Source organism: Pituophis catenifer, unplaced genomic scaffold (genome assembly GCF_029215685.1).
Source record: "Pituophis catenifer annectens isolate HBS135680 unplaced genomic scaffold, rPitCat1.0.hap2 SCAF_2, whole genome shotgun sequence".
Taxonomy (NCBI): domain Eukaryota; kingdom Metazoa; phylum Chordata; class Lepidosauria; order Squamata; family Colubridae; genus Pituophis; species Pituophis catenifer.
In genome coordinates, this window is record NW_027256882.1 from 296,707,109 (window position 1) to 296,724,787 (window position 17,679).

At 51.9% G+C, this 17,679-nt stretch overlaps 1 protein-coding gene across 1 annotated transcript in view; it reads left to right on the forward strand.

The window, feature by feature from the left end:
- Nucleotides 1–17,679, forward strand: part of UNC13B (unc-13 homolog B) — a 146,854-nt gene that overhangs the window by 32,437 nt on the left and 96,738 nt on the right. Inside the window, 2 exon segments of the mRNA XM_070938998.1 lie at nt 620–677; nt 16,656–16,860. Coding sequence (XP_070795099.1) covers nt 620–677; nt 16,656–16,860 — 263 coding nt within the window.

Here is a 17,679-nt window from a genome sequence, read left to right on the forward strand (position 1 = left end):
AAAATGGGGCAAATTCACTTAACACCTGTCTTGTTTAGTAACATACATTTTGGGCTCAGTTGTGGTCGTAAGTCAAGGACTCCCTGTATTTTAGGCCAAACAACGCACAAGGATTTTTTTGAGGACGTTGGAGGACTTTTTGGATGGAGAGGGAGGGAGGGAGGGAGGGAGGGAGAGGGGAAAGGGCGGGGAAAGACCCTTTGAAAAAGGGAGGGGGAGGTGCTGCCCTTCCTTCCTTCCTTCCTTCCTTCCTTTCTATTTTATGCTGCCCATCTCCCATATAAAGTGGCTCTGGGCATCCTACAAGGATGCCACATAACTACAGTTTTGCTCTTCTGTTCCTGTGGCCGCTAAGGAGCAGGCTCAGTGCCTGCGGAGGGAGGGAGGGAGTGCTGCTCAGGCAGCCGGAGGGAGATGTCCCTGCTGGCTCCGGAAACTGGCCGAGTGTGGTGCTTCTGCCACCCCAGGCAGGATGGGGCATTGGCAGGTGCCGTCATTTCTCTGGCAGCCCCTGAAGGTGGCTCTGTGGCGGGTGGTTGAGGTGCCACCGTTGAATCCTGAAGAGCTTCCTCTGCCCTTACCTTCTCCCCCTCCCTCTCTCTCTCTCTCTCTCTCTCAGCCGTCTCCCATGGAAGATGACCAGCAGCAGCTGATGCCTCCTGCAGCCTCCCAGTGTTGTAAGTGAGGATCCTGTTTTTCTACTATGGGTAACATTTTAATGCCACTCGGCTCCTGGCGACTCTGGGGCGGGGGCTCACAAGGAAAGCATAAAAGGCAAGAAAACAGTGCAGGGAGAGGCAAAATGAAAGAATAAAAGACGACAACAAGGAAGAAAAAAGAAATAAGCTCACCTCGTCTGAAGGGGGCACCGGTCACCCTCCTCAGTGGCCTGGACAGAGTCCGCCCTTCAAGGTCCTTCAAGTCACCAGCAACTGGGGGGTAGGGGGTATCCTTTAAATCATGGGGAACCCCATTCCAGAGGGGCAGAGTGGGTGCGCTTCTGGGGCCCCAATAGACTACCTTGTTTAATTGAGGGGACCCGGAGCCGGCCTCTCCTGCCATGTCTAATAGGATGGGTCGATGCAAATGGGGGGAGGCCTCCCTCAAATAACCGGGCCCCGTAAAGGCCTCTGCAGGCAGTGGCCAGCACCTGGGAGGGCACCTGGGAGCAAGTGGCACAGTGCAGCTGGCAAAGCAGAGGGGTTGCCTGGGCCTTCATCCTGCTGACCTCACAGCCTCTGGGAACCCTGGAAAAAGCCCTCGTGGGTGTGGGTGTGTCTTCAGACATCACACTCAATAATTGCCTGAAGTAGAGAAGGAGGGGGGGGGGAGTCTTTGGCTGGGTGCAGCTTGCAATTTGCTTTTATTGATTTGCTGGAGGTGGAGAGAGGGGGGGGGGAGGTCTGGCCTTCTCTTGGGGAGGATTTGGGGAGAGCAGCTGCTCCCGAAGAAAATAGCCTGGAATTGCATCCTGACATTCACCCTAGCAAAGGGGGCTGTTTGAAGGTGGGAGTGGGGTGCTTTCCCTCTCAGAGGTCTCCCACCTCCCTTTTCGTCCTTCTTCTTTGAAAGCAAATACCCAAAATTTGCAACATTGAAAACTCGCCATCTTGGCGCTGGGATAGCCACGATCCACAGCCCGTGGGTTGCCCATCCCCACCCTAAAGCTCGCCAAAGCCAGGCCTCGGTTGTAAAATGCCAGCAAGGAAAATGGGCAGAGCCGGAATTGGCCCAGCAAGAGAGGTGACCGACAGACGGACGGACGCTTCCCGTTTTGCCTCTTCGCTGGAAGGCCGGAGCCTGGGCCATTTAGGCGGCTCTTTCCCGCAGGTTGCTTATCCACTAAGCCAATTAGGGGCTCTTTCAAAGAGGGGATTTTTAATTACTGCCACAGAGGATGGGCAGGTCAGTTATCAAGAAGCTTAATCACTTTCCCTTCAAGAGGCCCAAAGTGTTTTGCAGGACCTCCTTAAAATCCCATCTCTGGCCTTGAAAGGAAAGGGACCCAGGATATGTGGGGAGGGATCCTGGGGGAAAGAGCCAAGCTCCTCTCCAGACTGAACAGAAGCCCCCTGTCTGTAGAATAAGGGGAGGGGGCAACTGTCCTCAGCAATACACAGCCAAGGATGCTGGTGAAAACTCTCATTGAAACTTTGCCCTGCGTTGCTTCTCCAGGGTAGCTGCTGATGGGGGCTGCGCAGTGGGCCTAAATAGGGTCTGTGTGCATTGGAGAGGTGGGGGACGGAGGAAGAGAGAGGGGGGAGGAAGTGTTTCTGAAGTGATGTTGGAAATGGTTTGTTTTACTGCTGAAGGATGTTGGAGGCTTCCTTCAGGCGCTGGGAACTTCAGGTGGGGAACAGCAGATTAACAGAGAAATGGAAGGGACCTCGTAGATCATCTAGTCCACCATCCACCCCCGCCCCAGCAGGAGACCCCACACCATTTCTGACAGATGGCCGTCCAGTCTCTTCTTGAAAGCCTCCAGGGATGCAGCAACCACAACTTCTCAGAAAGGAGGAAAGACCAAAAAAAAAAATGGGGGGGAGGAGGCGCTGATTTTCCCGAAGTGCAAGGAACAAAAAGGCAGGTTTTTAAAAAGGCAAGAAAGGCAGGGAAGGAAAGCAGAGTACCAGGAAGTAGCTTGGATTGAGGGGGTCAGCTGAGGCTTTCGAGGAAAGGAAAGGAAAGGCAGGTCATCAGGGCTTTGGGGAGGTGAGGGTCCTGAAAGGTGCTAAGCAGTGGGCAGCCTCCATCTTGGAGGCCTCCAAGGCCCCCTCCCACCAGGGACCCTCTGCTCACACACCCCCGCCCCCCGGGCTGGCAGTGGGGGAAAAGGAAGGACTAGGGGTGATAGGATGGCACTCTTTCAGTATTTGAGGGGCTGCCCCAAAGAAGAGGCGGTCAAGCTATTCTCCAAAGCCCCTGAAGGCAGGAGAAACAGCAACAACAACGGGTGGAAACTAATCCAGGAGAGAAGCCACCTGGAACTCAGGAGAAGCTTCCTGAAAGTGAGAACCATTAACCAGTGGGAGAGCTTCCCTCGGAAGCTGTGCATGTTCCAGCACTGGAGGCTTTTAAGAAGAGCCTGGACAACCATTTGCCTGGAATGGCAGGGAGTCTTCCTGCTTGAGCTGGACTAGAAGACCTCCAAGGTCCCTTCCAACTCTCTGATTCTGTTCTTCTCCTCTGAGGCTGTGGAGAAGAGGGACTTTTCTTCTGTGATGCTTGTAGGAGAAGGAGTTGCCTTCTCCTCTTCCCTCTTTCTGGCTGCTTTTCATCTCCAATGGAGCACTGCTCAGTGGGGAGCTCTTTGTAACACACACAGACACAGACCTGCCTCCCCTTCTCCCGTCAAAGCCGTTCTGGGGGGAGGTGTTCCGATTGCTGCCCGTGTCGTCAGCATGGGGACCGGCCGAGTTGGCGGACGTTCGCCTTTGACGCTCGGCTTGAGCAAATCTGCCCGTTGGCTTCATCTTCGAAGGCCTCCTCCTGCCACTGAACCAAGGAAGCCTCTGGGGTTTCCTCCTCATTCCCCAGCTGCTGCTTCTGCTAGGACCCCAGGGAGCCCTCCTCCCCGTCACCAACGGCTGCCTTCTCCCATTACTCCTTCGCAAGGCAGCAGAAAGACCCTTCGCCTTGGCAGAACCTCCGCAGACCCCAGCAAGAGTTGGCCCAGAATGGGGAGCTGCCACTCATTAACCTCTGGGATAACCCCAAAGGGCTCTGCGCAGCCTTCGTGGCCCCGTCAGATGTAGGAAGCGCTGCCTTTGTTTCAGGAGCAGAATGCCCCGCACCTCGTCATTAGTAGGAGATCTCAAGTGACCCCAAATGAGCCCCCCTGGCCCTGCAGCCAGGCGAAGGGGTACTGAAGGCCCTGAAGTTATTTGGGAGAAAGGAGGCTGAGAGGAGAGCCTGGGAACGCAGGGCTGCCCATCTCTTGCTCGGACTGGCATCCAGGTCGTCTGACCCGATGGTCGTCCAGCCTCTCCTTGGATACCCCAGGGAGGAGCAGTCCGCCTCCATCACATGTCCAGCTGCCATTGTTTTGGGGAAGTTTTTTCCAACATGCCATCTGAATCTGCCTTCCTGTGCTTTTAACCCCCATTATTCTGGGTCCTCACAAGGGAACGAGGGAGGGCAAGTCTCGATCTTCTGGCTTCTATCATCCCTCAGTTTCCTCTTTGGAAGTCTAAGCCCTCTCCGGCCCCACCATCGCCTTCCTTGTCACCCTCTTCTCAACCTGTCCAGGTGTCCAAGTCCTCCTTAAAAGGGGCCGCACTGAAGGGGAACGGAATGCTTGAGGGGAGCTCCGTTCCAAGCAGAATGGAGTGATGGTCACCCATAACACGGAGAATTTGCCTGCTTGCTAATAATTGGCAGCCCTAACACAGCTCATCCTCGTTTAGCAACCATAATAAAGTCCGGCAACCTGGTTGTTAACCAAAGCAGTCTTTTAAGTGAAACCGGGCTGTGCTTCTGATCCAACTTCAGCTCTTTCTTTGCTTTGCAGACCTGAGAAAGTCATACTTGTGAGGATTGGTCGCAAAGATACTTTTTTTATTACCACTCTTAACTGCAAACAGTTGCTGTATGTGACAGTCACTAAGTGAGGACTACCTCTCGATTTTATAATTCATTCGAAGTTCATTATGAAAATGTTTTTGCAAGACATTCTCGGTTCTCTCTTTGCACATCGGAGCTTTGATTGCTAAGTGAAGCACTTTGGATTTTCCTGTTAAATCTCGTTCTATTACTTTTATCCTACTTCCTAACCTATCCAGGTCACTTTGAGCTTCACTTGTCTTCTGCAGCGTCAGCTACTCCTCCCAACTTCTGTTGTGCTCATGACTGAACCCATCTCTCCTCCGAGTCGCTAACCATTAAAGAGAAGAGGAGACAGGGCGGATCTGCTGGCGATCCACTTAAGATCTCCCTTCAGATGACCACTCTTAAAAGAGCAATTTCCATTCGGCCATGTAGCAGCCACTTAATTGTGAGGCCATCCAGCCCACGTTTACCTAGCTTGCTAATTAAGCTGTCTTGAAGAAGTTTATCAAATGCTTTGCTGAAATTAAGATAGATCACTTCGAGGGCATTCCATCAATCTACTAAGAACCCCCTGGAGTTAAAGTGAGACTTGGCACAGTCCAGGTTGACTTCAGTTAATGGCCTCATTCTTTTCCAGATGTTTCCAGGTTCTTCTCCAGAATCTTTTCTGGTCTCTGGCTGACCCTACCCCCTCTTTCAGGACAAGGACACCTTGGCCTTGCTCCAACTGTCCAGCACTCTACCCGTATGAGGTCGGAGCCAGTTTCTTTCTCCTGCACACCTGTAGCGTACCTGGCTCCATAGCAGCAACTGCGAGGGGGATCTTGGAGCCCTAGTGGACAATCCCTTAAATCTGAGCCAGCCGTGTGCGGCACCTGCCAAAAAGCCCAATGCCATCCTGGGCTGCATTAACGGAGGGACTGAATCAAGATCAGGTGAAGTGATAAGGCAACTTTATGAGGCCTTGGTAAGGCCACACTTGGAATGTCGCATCCAGTTTTGGTCGCCACAATGTAAAAAAGATGTGTAGACTCTGGAAAGAGTGCAGGGAAGAGCAACAAAGAGGATGAGGGGGCTGGAGGCTAAAACATATGAAGAATGATTGCAGAAATTGGGTATCTCTAGCCTAGTGAGAAGAAGGACTAGGGGTGATGTGATAGCAGTCTTCCAATATTTGAGGGGCTGCCACAAAGAAGGGGGGGTGTCAACCTATTCCCCAAACAAGAAGCAACAGTTGGAAACTAATCAAGGAGAGAAGCAACCAGGAATTAAGGAGAAATTTTGTGACTGTTAGAACAATCAATGGAACATCTTGCCTCCAGAAGTTGTTCCATCACTGGAGATTTTTAAGAAGAGACTGGACAGTCATTTGTCTGAAATGGCGATGGGTTTCCTGCTTGAGCAGGGGTTGGGCTAGAAGACCTCCAAGGTCCCTTCCCACTCTGTTGTTCTGTTACGGTGGCTGCAAGAGACGGGAGGAAAGGTGGCCGATTCTGCTGCTGGGGCCAGAGTCAGGGACCTGCCCCTTTTCTGAGGATGGCTGCCTCGTTCCTTCAGCCGCTGCTCCCATCTTAGCGGCTCCTGTTGGGAAGTGCCTGGCAGGTGGGGATTAATGGGCTGCTGTGTTGGCAGCGAAGATGATGTTGGGCACCGCAGGAGCCAGATCCGGAGATGCCTTCAGCAAGATCAAGCCTGCTGCACAGGGAGGGAAGTAGCTGTGTTGGTCTTCTTAATTGTGGTTTCCAGCTTGTTAAGGACGGTTGTTCCCACCAGAGAGAGGAAGGCCTCTGGGGCGACCTTTGGAGTTTGACACTGACGCTGCTCCGTTGGGAGAAGACTCGCCGCTTCCGTCTCACCTGGACCCCTTTCTTGATTGATGGGCCCAGTCGCTGATCGCACAACATGGCTCTTCCTGAAGGGGAAGAAGGAGGGTGGAAAGCAGTTGGGGTCCCTCTGCTAGGTAAACTGTGGGGGAATGGAGTCCACTTGGGTCTGCTAGGAACCCTCTCTTCCCCCAAAGACGGGCTGCCTGTCTCCATTTGCAATAAACAGGCACAAAAGGCCCACATTGGCTCAAAGGGAGCCCAGCTGCCCCTCCCTTCTCCTGGCTGTCGTAGCCAAAGAATCGGCTTCCGTTTAATGTATGAAGTTATTTTTATCTGGGAGTTCCAGTCTCTCCTCCAACTCCCATTCAACACCTTGGGTGAAGGTCAGAATTGACCTCGGAGAGCTTCCCTCTCTGCCCCATCCCAGGTCCCCCAGGTTCTTCTCCAGCCCCCTGGGATGGCCTGGTGGGTCCTCAGGAAGACTTTAAGCTGATGGGCCCCTAAAAGATCCGCCTGGAGCTTCTGGGTCCCTTCCTACTGGATGGGAATGAATTGCTGTCAATCCTTCAAACGTGGCCAGTGGTTGAGGGCACCACCGGCTCAGCTTGGCACCCTCTGAAGACGGGGATTATGCAGCTCAGGCAGAACGAGAGACAACTGCTTCCAATGGAACCGCTCTGATTCCAGCCTCCCTGTTTTTAAAAGAAGCCCACCATTGTTAGGCTGACAATCCACCTTCTCTGCCCGAGGCATCTTTGCCTCCTTCCTTGCAAGTTAACCGCTGTGAGGAGGGGAGCTAATGATAATCATCGTGCCAGCAGTTCAAGCTGTACTCCTCACTTTCTCTTTTTTATTTCTGGAGTGTATTTTAAACAAACAAATGCAGACAGCCCTGTTTGGCAGCTAGGAAGAAAGAAACCAAACAAAAAAATAACAGCGGAGCAGTGATTATTTATTTCTGTATAAGCTTAAAATCCCCTCCCCCCCTTTGACTATGCGGTGCTGTAACTTAGGCTCCCTCCTCCAAGGTTTGTCTGTAATAAGACCGACAGGGAGTGGGGCACGACCCCCCAAGTGAGGGTGGACTGCACTGGGTCCCAGCCCAGCACCTGAGCCACAATCCCTGCTGGCTGCCTTAAGGTGGACCTCCGGATCCAGGGAGAGGAACTTCTGCCTCCTCTGGCCATCTTACTTCGTTCTTGGCCTTCAGAAGAAGGCGTTGTTTGCCACCATCCCTTCTTTGCCATCCCTTGTAATGTCAGAAAGCTTGTAGGTTGACATCAGAATAACAGAGTTGGAAGGGACCTCGGAGGTCTTCTAGTCCAACCCCCTGCTCTACCATTTCAGACAAATGGCTGCCCAGTCTCCTCTTAAAAGCCTTCAGTGTTAGAGCACCCACAGCTTCTAGTGGCAAGTTGTTCCACAGGTTAATTGTTCTCACTGTTAGGAAAATTCTCCTTACTTCTAGGTTGCTTCTCTCCTTCATTGGTTTCCTTCCGTTGCTTCTTGTCCCTCCTTCTCTGGGGCAGCCCCTCAGATATTGGAACATTGCTATCAGGTCATCTTTTCATTAAACTAGACATTCCCAGTTCCTGCAGTCTTCCTTCATTTCTTCATGTGATCTTGATGCAATCCCTCCGTGGACGCAACCTAGGATTGTGTTGGCTCTTTTGGCAGCTGCAGCCCACTCTTGGCTGATGTTTGTCCACACGGCCTCCGTCATCTTAATATTCAAGACTTTCCCTCCCCCCCCCCACGTATCTCTCTTGGGGTCGTCCTTCTTTTCAGCTGAGGAAGTGGGGTGCTGCGTGTTTCCCACTGTCAGCATTTTGACTGGCCGTGTTGATGCCGGCTCTCACACCCCTGCCTCTACTTACCTAGCTGGACAAAAGTGAAGCACAGACTCACAACGCTTAACCAGGGGCTTCTTTCCCGAGACCCTGGTTTCTCTTTCCCGGGAGAGCTGAACCTTTGCTGACCTGCATTCAAGGCCTGCTCAGTCGCTCCTCCCGTCTGCTGAATCTGTCCCGTTAAGCCCCCCCCTGCCCCCCCCCCCGGGCCCGGTGTTCCAAAAGGCTTTTTTGCCCCCTCAGGGTTGATAGTCTCAGTTGGCAGGTGGGGAGATTTGGGTGGAACGTCAGCCTGTTTTCCTTTGTCCGGCTGTCCTTGGCACGTTCCGTCTTGCTCTTCTTGTTGTTGGTTCTTTGAAATGTTCAAAAAGCTCATTATACGAGTTTTGTTATTTGGAAGCTCATCTTGGGAAAAGCAGCAAAGGGAACTCCAGAAAAGAGGAACCATTTCTCGGGGGGGGGGGGCAGATGTGGACTTGCTGCTGCCACCATGGAAGCAGAAGGGGGCAGGTGGGCTGTAAGGGTCAGCCTGGCTGCCGCATCCACAGGAGGGGACCCTCTCAGCTGATGAAATCCCCATTCATCAAAGTGGGGTTTGAACTGACGTGGGGCATTTCCTGCCCCTCTCGCAGGACCGCTTTGATTGGGGCGCCTGCCCTGGGCAGAGGTTGGGTGCAGGGGTGCCCGGGCCTCTTGCGGCTTAAGGAAGGGACCCCAAAGCAAAAGAACCAACCCCCCAATCCCATTTCCTCAGCTTGAATTCATTTAGAAAGGAGTCACAGCTGCCCCCTGAATGCTTGGACTCACCTTGTGCTTGCTTGGAAAACTGCTTAATTGCAAGGACGGCAGACATGACCCTCCCTCAATTATGGGTCTGGGGGCTCCCTTTGCGAAGCTCAGCCACCAGATGGGAGGGGGGGGATTAAATCTGAAGGCAGATCAGGCTTATTTCTGGAGCAGCTTTTGAAGGTGCTCCAGCCCCAAGGCAGTTCTCGGGAGCTGTGGGGAGGAGGAGGGGTGGATAGGGGGAAGGGGAGGAGGGGCCGGCACCCTCTGGGACCACCCATCTCTTTGAAGATGAAAGAGAAGTTGGGCCAGGAGAGGAGGGGCTCACTGCGATGCGGAGGAGGAGGAGGATGTGGCTCAATAGTGGGCCAGCCATGTCAAAACTTCACATTCCTGGCTGGTTAGGTCCTCACCAGCTGCCAAGCCAAAGCCCAGAAACGGCCCAGGGGCTGCCGCCACCCAGGGCCCCTGCCCACCTCTTGTGCTTTCCTGTTGAGTTGGACCAGTGAGAACCAGAGGAGCAGGCAGAGGGTACCTAAAGGGTAAGGCTGGCATCTGACCGTTATTGCTGGCTATCAGTTGTTGCTGAAAATAGCCTCGTCATTAAACATGGCATTAAAAATGTTTATTTTGTTTTCATCCAGTGCTGATATTTGCCCTTCTCATTGCTTTTTCTTTTTTTGTACCTTTTTCCATTTTTGTTTTTGCTTCCCTGTGTTGCCTGCAGGCACCTGGAGCTATTTCAGCTGGGCAGATCAGAGTATGTAACGGCTCCCTTTCCTTCCCTCCCTCCCCTTCCCTTCCCTTCCCCCTCGCTGGCCCTGTGACTGCCCCGGCTCCAGGCTGGGGCTGCCTGGCTGACCCCTGCACCAGGGGAAGAGGGGCCGGAGCTGACCAGCAGTCATTCTCTGGGCTTTGTTAGTTTGGCACTGGGGTCAGGACGCCTAAGGAAGGGCAGAGGAGGAGCTGCTGCTGCTGCCTCTCCTTGTTACCCTCCTGGGTATCTCTGTGCCTAGAAATGTAAGACTTGGCCCTCCCGGCTGGGTGAACCAGGCAGAAAACACGAGTAGACAAGCTAAATGGACTTGATTGTAAGGCTGCAATACCAGCATCCTGCGTGACTGCAAGGCCACGTTTCCTACCACCAATTTGAACTGTCTGATCAATGCGGGAGGGTCCTTCCTTCCTTCCTTCCTTCCTTCCTTCCTTCCTTCCTTCCTCTGGGCTCTTCCCCTCGTCCCCCAAAGCCAGCCACACATCCACACGCCAGCCAAGAAACCGGATCTATGTTGCTCCTTGCCCCAGGAAGCCAGTTAGGATGCAAAATAGGGCCTTTCTTTGACCCAGATTGTTAAAGTACTTGGTTCCACCTTTGAGGCTGATTTGCTCCGATTCAAGTCCATCTGGGAGGAATAGGACAGATCCTGACTGCTCTCCCTCTCCCTACGGACCTTTGCAGCTGCAGCCTGGCGAGTTTTCAGCAGAGCCCGGTTGCTCAGTTGTGGCTCTCTTGTCAGCGAAGATCTCTGCCCCCTCATTCTGTCCCCTTCCCTCTGGCCAGTTGACCTGTTCCTGCGTGGACTGGCACCTGAGCCCATTCTGGCAAGAGAGGCACCCATTCAGCTGGCCAACCGAAGCACCGCTTTGCTTGGCATGTCTCGGCACAGTCTGCCCTTCTGAGACGGACCCCCTTGCTGTTCAGAGCCAGGGCCCTGCCCCACCAATCGATTCCTCCGACCCCCGTCTGCTCACCCGAGGGAGAACGAGTGGCCTACAGGGCCATTCCTTGCCTGCTGCCAACAGGTCTTTTGGCACTCAGGCCTGGGCGGGAGTGACCCCACGCTGGCCCTGAGCCCAGCGCTCACAAAGACCGTCCACATTTTAGATGGCGACTTGGACTTTGAGTTTCCATCATGCACGGAAGGTTTTTCCTGCCTCAGTTGCAGCTCCAGCTCCCTCCTTCCCCTTCCTTCCTTTCTCCTTCTCTCCTCCCAAGCTCAGAGTAAGAAGTCCCCTTGCTGGCACCGGTGCATGGGTGCCCGGCCATCTTGCCAGGTGGAGCGCTGCCCCTTTCCACCTCCCCCTGGCCCTCTGCCATTCCTCAGTTTTACCCTGGGGAACCCTGGGGTGGGCGGGGAGGAACAACCATTACATGGCAAGATGCCCCAAGACGCTTTAGATCTGCCTAAAAGTAGCTTTGTCGGCTAGCTTATAACTTGCCTGCTAGAAGGAAGACTTCAAAAGGGACTCCGTGTCCCAGTGTCAGTGTCTTGAGAATGGTAGAGTTTCTGGGCAGTTGGGCAGCTCCTTCACCTCGCCAGTTTAGGAGGAATGAAAATGCCAGAGAGTGGCATCTCTAATCAATCTCAAGAAGAAGAAGAAGAAGAAGAAGAAGAAGAAGAAGAAGAAGAAGAAGAAGAAGAAGAAGAAGAAGAAGAAGAAGAAGAAGAAGAAGAAGAAAGGGGGGTGGGGGCCTTGGGGGCTCCTGTGAGCCAGTCAGGTCTTTCTGTTTGTAGGTGGCTCTCCCCATTGCAGCCATTGGCGCATGGAGCAATATGTTGCTATTGTTTTGTGTTTTTTATTAGGAGTTTTTAGGTAAATAAAAGACAAATGCAGAAATATTTAGAGAAAAGGAAAAAGTGCAGAAAATGAAAGAAAGAAAGAAAAGGAAAGAAAGGAAGGAAGAAAGGAAAAGATAATCAAAGAAGCAACTTCTGGCCTTTACAGCAATTACAAACTCATTTATTATCCTTTTGTTTTCCTTAACATTACACTAATCCCTTCAATCCCTTTTTCAATCATTGAATGCAGAAATTATCATTTCACTTTTCAGCAAAAAGTCCATGAAGGGTTTCCAATGTTTTGCAAGCACTTTCTGTTTTATCCCGACTGACCAGCTCACTTTTGCCAATCAGCCCTCTTCCTCTTCCTCTTCGCAGACTTTTCCTCCGCTGTGGGCATTCCCATATTTCTCCATCTTTGTGCATGTCTTGGCTGCAGTTACCATGCATAAAGTCAGCCTTCCATAAGTCTTTTCTTATTGGCTGTCCATAAATCTCAATAAGAAAAAAAGGTCTGTTAATCTTCAAAATTCTTTGCATCTTCATGTTTGTTTCCTCCTCTTTTTTCTTTTCTTTTTCACAAGTCTTCCCTGCATGGTAGGTAGAATAATATCCTTTCGTGTCTTCCAGTACCTTTATGCATCTTAGATAATTTCTCTAGGGTCATAAACCAACAATACATCATTTTATAAAAATCCTCGCTTAAATCATAACCCTGTGTGAATTTCAGTCCTCTTCTCCACTTTCCCTCCCATTGGTCCATCGGTATCTCGTAACAAAAAAAGTTCTTTGCCTGTTTTACCGTGCAATCTTTAATTTGTTCCTCTTCCGTCTCATATCTCAAGAAACAGAGCTCCATGGCACCTGAAGAAGCAAAGGGTGGAAACTTATCAGAGAGAGGCCCCAAGCAAGAACCAAGGAGGAATTTCCTGACCATGAGAATGACCTGACCGTCAGCCGGTGGAACGGCTTCCCTCCAGAAGTTGTGGCTCCTCCATCGCTGGAGGCTTTTAAGAAGAGACTGGTCAGCCCCTTCTCTGAAATGGCCCAGGGTCTCCTGCCCGAGCAGGGGGTTGGACTGGAAGACCTCCAGGGTCCCTTCTGACTCTGTTATTCTGTTAGTGCTAGGATTCATGATTTTACAGGAACAGCATTTCTGAAAAAGTGGTGGTGGTGGTTTTTTTTAAAGAAAAGAGCAATTATTCTACAGTAGGAAAAACAAATTTAAAAGGGCCGCAAGATGAGTAGGAGTTCCTAAAATAAGATGACATTGAAAAAACAGTTCCAGTGGGGGGGAAATTGTAGGCAGAAAAACCAGCTAATAAGGCTTCACAAAAAAAGTTTGGAAAAGAGAAAAAAAGACACCCAGGAGATGGAAACGGGCAGGTCGCAGCTCTGAAGGGTAGAAAGCTAAAGCTCAGAATATGCTGAGTTTGGTGAAAAATCATAAGAATAAAAAAAGAAAAAAGGAAACCTTGGAAGAACTGAGGAAGAGCCAGAAAAACGTTCTTGTCCTTAAAAAGAGGGGAAAGGGGAATCTCCAGGACAACCAATTTGATTTCAACCCCAAAGAAAATTTCTAGAACTGGTAATAAAGAGATCAAATTGGAACCACCTTGAGAAATTAATTAATCTGAAGCCAGCATGGATTTGGGAAGAACAGGTGTTGCTAGACTAATTTAGACTATTTTTATAATCAGGTAGCTTCCTTTTTAGATTGAACGTATGTTGTGGATGTAATTCCTCTTGATTGCGTGGAAGCACCTGATAAAGTACCTCAAGATGTTCTGATTAAGAGCTGAGGAAGCCCAGGACGGTTAAAGTTAAGAGATCATAGCAGAGCTGGCTGGGAAATAATAATTATCAACCTCCAGTGCTTCTCTGCAACCTTTCATCAGACTGAAGTGAAGTGTCACATGGGGTGCCACAGGGTTCAGTCCAGAGGCCTCTTTTTTTTCAATATTTTTATCAATGATTGGGATGGGCATAGGGAATGCTTACCAGCCCCACAGATGGCACAGATTTGAGTGGGCTAGCCTATCCCCCGCAACCAAAATAGAACAGAACAGAATAACAGAGCTGGAAGGGACCTCAGAGGTCTTCTAGTCCAACCTCCTTCTCTGGCAGGAGGCCCTACATCCGTGATGGCGAACCTATGGCACGCGGAGCCATATCTGTGGGCACGCGAGCATTGCCCTAGCTCACCTCCAGTGCGCATGTGTGTGCCAGCCAGCTGATTTTCAGGCCTTTCGGGCCCACCGGAAGTCAGGAAATTGGCCGTTTCTGGCCTCCGGACGGTCTCCAGGGGGGTGGGGAAGGCCGTTTGCGCCCTTCCCAGGCTCCTAGAAAGCCTCTGGAGCCTGGGGAGAGCAAAAAACGGGCCTTCTGGTCCCACCAGATGTCAGGAAACGGGCCATTTCTGGCCTCCGGAGGGCCTCGGGGGGGGGGGACTGTTTTTGCCCTCCCCAGGCTCCTAGAAAGCCTCTGGAGCCGAGGGAGGGCAAAAAACAGGCCTATCGGGCCCACAGTGCCATCGCGTGCCAAAAGCAGGGGGAGTGTGGGTGGTGGTGGCGGCATGTGCATGCACATTGAATGATGGGTGTGGGCACATGCACGCACGACACCCCCGCCCCCCCCACCCCCCGCTTTTGGCACGCGACAGCAAAAGGTTAGCCATCACTGCCCTGCACCATTTCAGACAAACGGTTATCCAATCTCTTCTTAGAAACTTCCAGTGATGGAGCACTCACAACTTGTGAAGGCAAGCTATTCCACTGGCTAGTTGTTCTAACTGTCAGGAAATTTCTCCTTAGTTCCAGGTTGCTTCTCTCCTGGATTAGTTTCTATCCTTTTTTTCTTCTTCTCCTGCCTTCTGGTGCTTTGGAGAATAGCTTGACTCCCTCTTCTTTGTGGCAGCCCCTGAGATATTGGAAGACTGTTATCCTGTCTCCCCTGTCCTTGTTTTCATCAAACCAAACGTACCCAATTCCTGCAACTGTTCTTCCTATGTTTTAGCCTCCAGTCCCCCAATCATCTTTGTTGCTCTTCTCTGCACCCTTTCCAGAGTCTGAGCTTTTAGATGAGTCTCTAAATGATCTTGAGTGAATAGAGAAATGAACTGAAAAAGGTAACATGAAATCTTAACGGAAATGCACAAAGCATTTCACTTGGGGAAAAGAAATGTATAGATAAAGAGAGGGGAATACCAAGGTTGTTGATGGGAGATGGGAGAAAATGTATTAGGAATTGACTGCAGATTGAACCGCGAGCCAGCAATATGAGACTGGCACAAAGTGCTAGCTGCAATTCTTGGTTAAAGCAAGACCCAATTTCGTGGACTTCAGCTCCCAGAATTCCCTAGCCAGCATAGCTAAGAAGCATAGCTTACTGGGGAATTCCGGGAGTTGAAGTGCACGGGTCTTAAAAGTTGCCAAGGTTGGACACATCCTGTTCCAGAGGAAATGCCTAACAGGAAATAAAATAATGTTTGAAATGCCTTGAAGGATATCATAGGAAGGGATAGACGAGAACTTTTCTCGCAACATCCCTGACGGGGGACGTAAAATCATGCATTTAAGATGCAGGAAGCAAATTTGAGGGAACGTTGGGAAAACCACCCAAACGCAAGAACATTTTGCCAAGGGGAGGCCTGGCCTGGAAAGATGGTGGGGCCCCTTTTGCTGAGGCTAGAGGGTCAGCCCTCGTCAAGAGAGATTCCCACCCTGAGCAGAGGCTGGACCAGATGGCCCTTTAGTGACCCTCTCCAAAATGGTGGGGCCTTCTCTGGGACTGTCTCACTCTCCATCCACCTGATAAAAGAAAGGCTGCATGTGACTGTGTGTGTGTGTGTGTGTGTGTGTGTGTGTGTGTGTGTGTGTGTGTGTGAGACCTCAATTTGGGATCCGCTCAGGGGCTCTTCATTCATGCATTTGAAGAGTTTGCATTTGGGGGGAGGGAAGCGCGGCCCGTAAAAATATTCATGCAGTAATGATATTCTTGCTGGAAGGAGCTGCCTTCATGTATAAGAAATAATTCCCTTTGTGTAAAGCTGGAGACTTCTAGGCAGTGAAATTGGCCCCTCCAGTGGGGAGCTCATTAAAAGTGCTGCCCCCCTCCGCAGTGTGGACAATCAAATTCCTTTGCGGGACCCTTTGAAGTCAGCCGCCTCCCGCCTGCCTTTGAATTCCGTATCAGGACGCCTCTCTTCCCTCAGGGAGGCCACGAAGCATGGAATTAAATCAGTCAAGGGAGGCAGAGAAAATGCTAGGAGCGCCACTTCTCTCCTCTGTGTGGAACTAACGGAGAACTTCTACCCAAACATTGTTTTAGCCTGCTTAAGGCCAAGGAGGCAGAAAGGGGGGGGGGGGGCTGGCCCCAGCCTGCGAGATGGAGGGGAAGGGACCAAACGCTTCACGCTCCCCAAAGTCTCCCCTGAGCCAGGCAGGTGGCTCTGGGCCGCTCCCCATCCCGGACCTGAAATGATCCGGAACATATGGCCGTTCCCTGCTTGGGAAGAGGAAAGGCTGGGCTCATTTCAGGTTCTTCTCTGGCCGCCTCCTCCTCCCCCCTCCCCAGAAGTGGGGCTGCCTGAAGGATCCCTGTTTGGCAACCCCCCTCCCTATGGGGCTTAAGCCCCCCCCCCCCTTGCCCCTTCCAGGAGATCTCAGAACTGAAATGCTGGGGGTGGCAGGCAGACTTTCCCCCCTCGCCCCCCCTGCTTCCCTGGCCAGAGCTGCCCTGGGGTGGGGCCGGTGGGCCATCCTGGTGGTACAAGGGGGCTGAAGACCTCCAGAGAGGAAGGGAGCCAGGTGAAGGCCCTGCACTGCAACCTGTTTCTCCTTCCGCACATAAAGTCTGCCCAGCAGCCCCTCTGCCGTACCCCACTTTTCACCCAGAATAAAGCCACCCCCGCCTTTGCCTTCTCCAGATAATCGAGGGGTGAAATGCTTCACCGGTTGGATGGGTGTGTGTGTGTGTGTGTGTGTGTGTGCGCGTGCGCGTGCGTGTGTGTGTCCCTGCCCCCCCCCTATTGAGTTGAACCCAAGGAAGGCCCTGCCCGTGACGCAGCATCTCGTGTCTCGCAGCTTCGGAAGGCCACGAGAGCGCCGTGGACGACCGGGACAGCGACTACCGCAGCGAAACCAGCGCCAGCCTCCCCCCTGCCTACTGCACCACCTCCCAGCCCAACGCTTCGGCCCACCAGTTCCGGGGGGCTTCCCGTCTGCAGCAGCAGGGGGTCTGCGTGGAGCCCCTCCGGGGGTATGCCTCGGACGAGCAGACTGGCATGAGGTGGGTGCTCTTGGAGGCCAGGCTGCCCACCCCACCAGCAGTCCCCGGGGGCACTTCTGTCTCACGGCAGGGATTCGCTTGCCTAGTACAGGGAGTCCTCGACTTACAGCAGTTCGCTTAGTGACTGTTCAAGTTACAACAGCACTGAATAAAGTGACTTATGACCATTTTTCACACTGAACGACTTGCAGCATCCCCACAGTGACATAATCAAAATTCAGATGCTTGGCGATTGAATCATTTATGGCGGTCATGGTGTCCCGGAGTCACGTGATCCCTGCTTGCGACCTTCTGACCAGCAAAGTCAAAGGGGAAGCCAGATTCACTTAACAACGGGATTACTAATTTGACAGCTGCAGTTATTCACTTAACAACTGTGGCACGGGAAGTCGTAAACGGGGGCAAAACTCACTTAACAAATTTCTCACCTAGCAATTTAAATTTGGGGGCCAATTGTCATAAGTCGAGGACTACCTCTATCCTGGGGCAAGTGATCTGGCAGGAGGAGGACATGGAGTTATGGGTGATGAATGGACACGAAGGACATTCTTGGGGCCAAATGTTTCTTCCCCAGAGTGGTATCGGCAAACTCCGGGTGGGTATTTTTTCCTTTTGTGAGCTTCCCTCCTCCTCTTGCGGAAGGGGAGCCCAGTCGTATTGTTCAGGAGCCCCATAACCCCTGGCGTTTGGGGGCTTGGAGGATGAGGAAGAAGAGGAGACGTTCACTTCCATATATTTTGTTAGGGCAGTTCCCATTTCAGTAATATGCAAGCGTCCAGTTAGGGAGAATGTTGAAATAATGTTCGCGCTTAGCATATA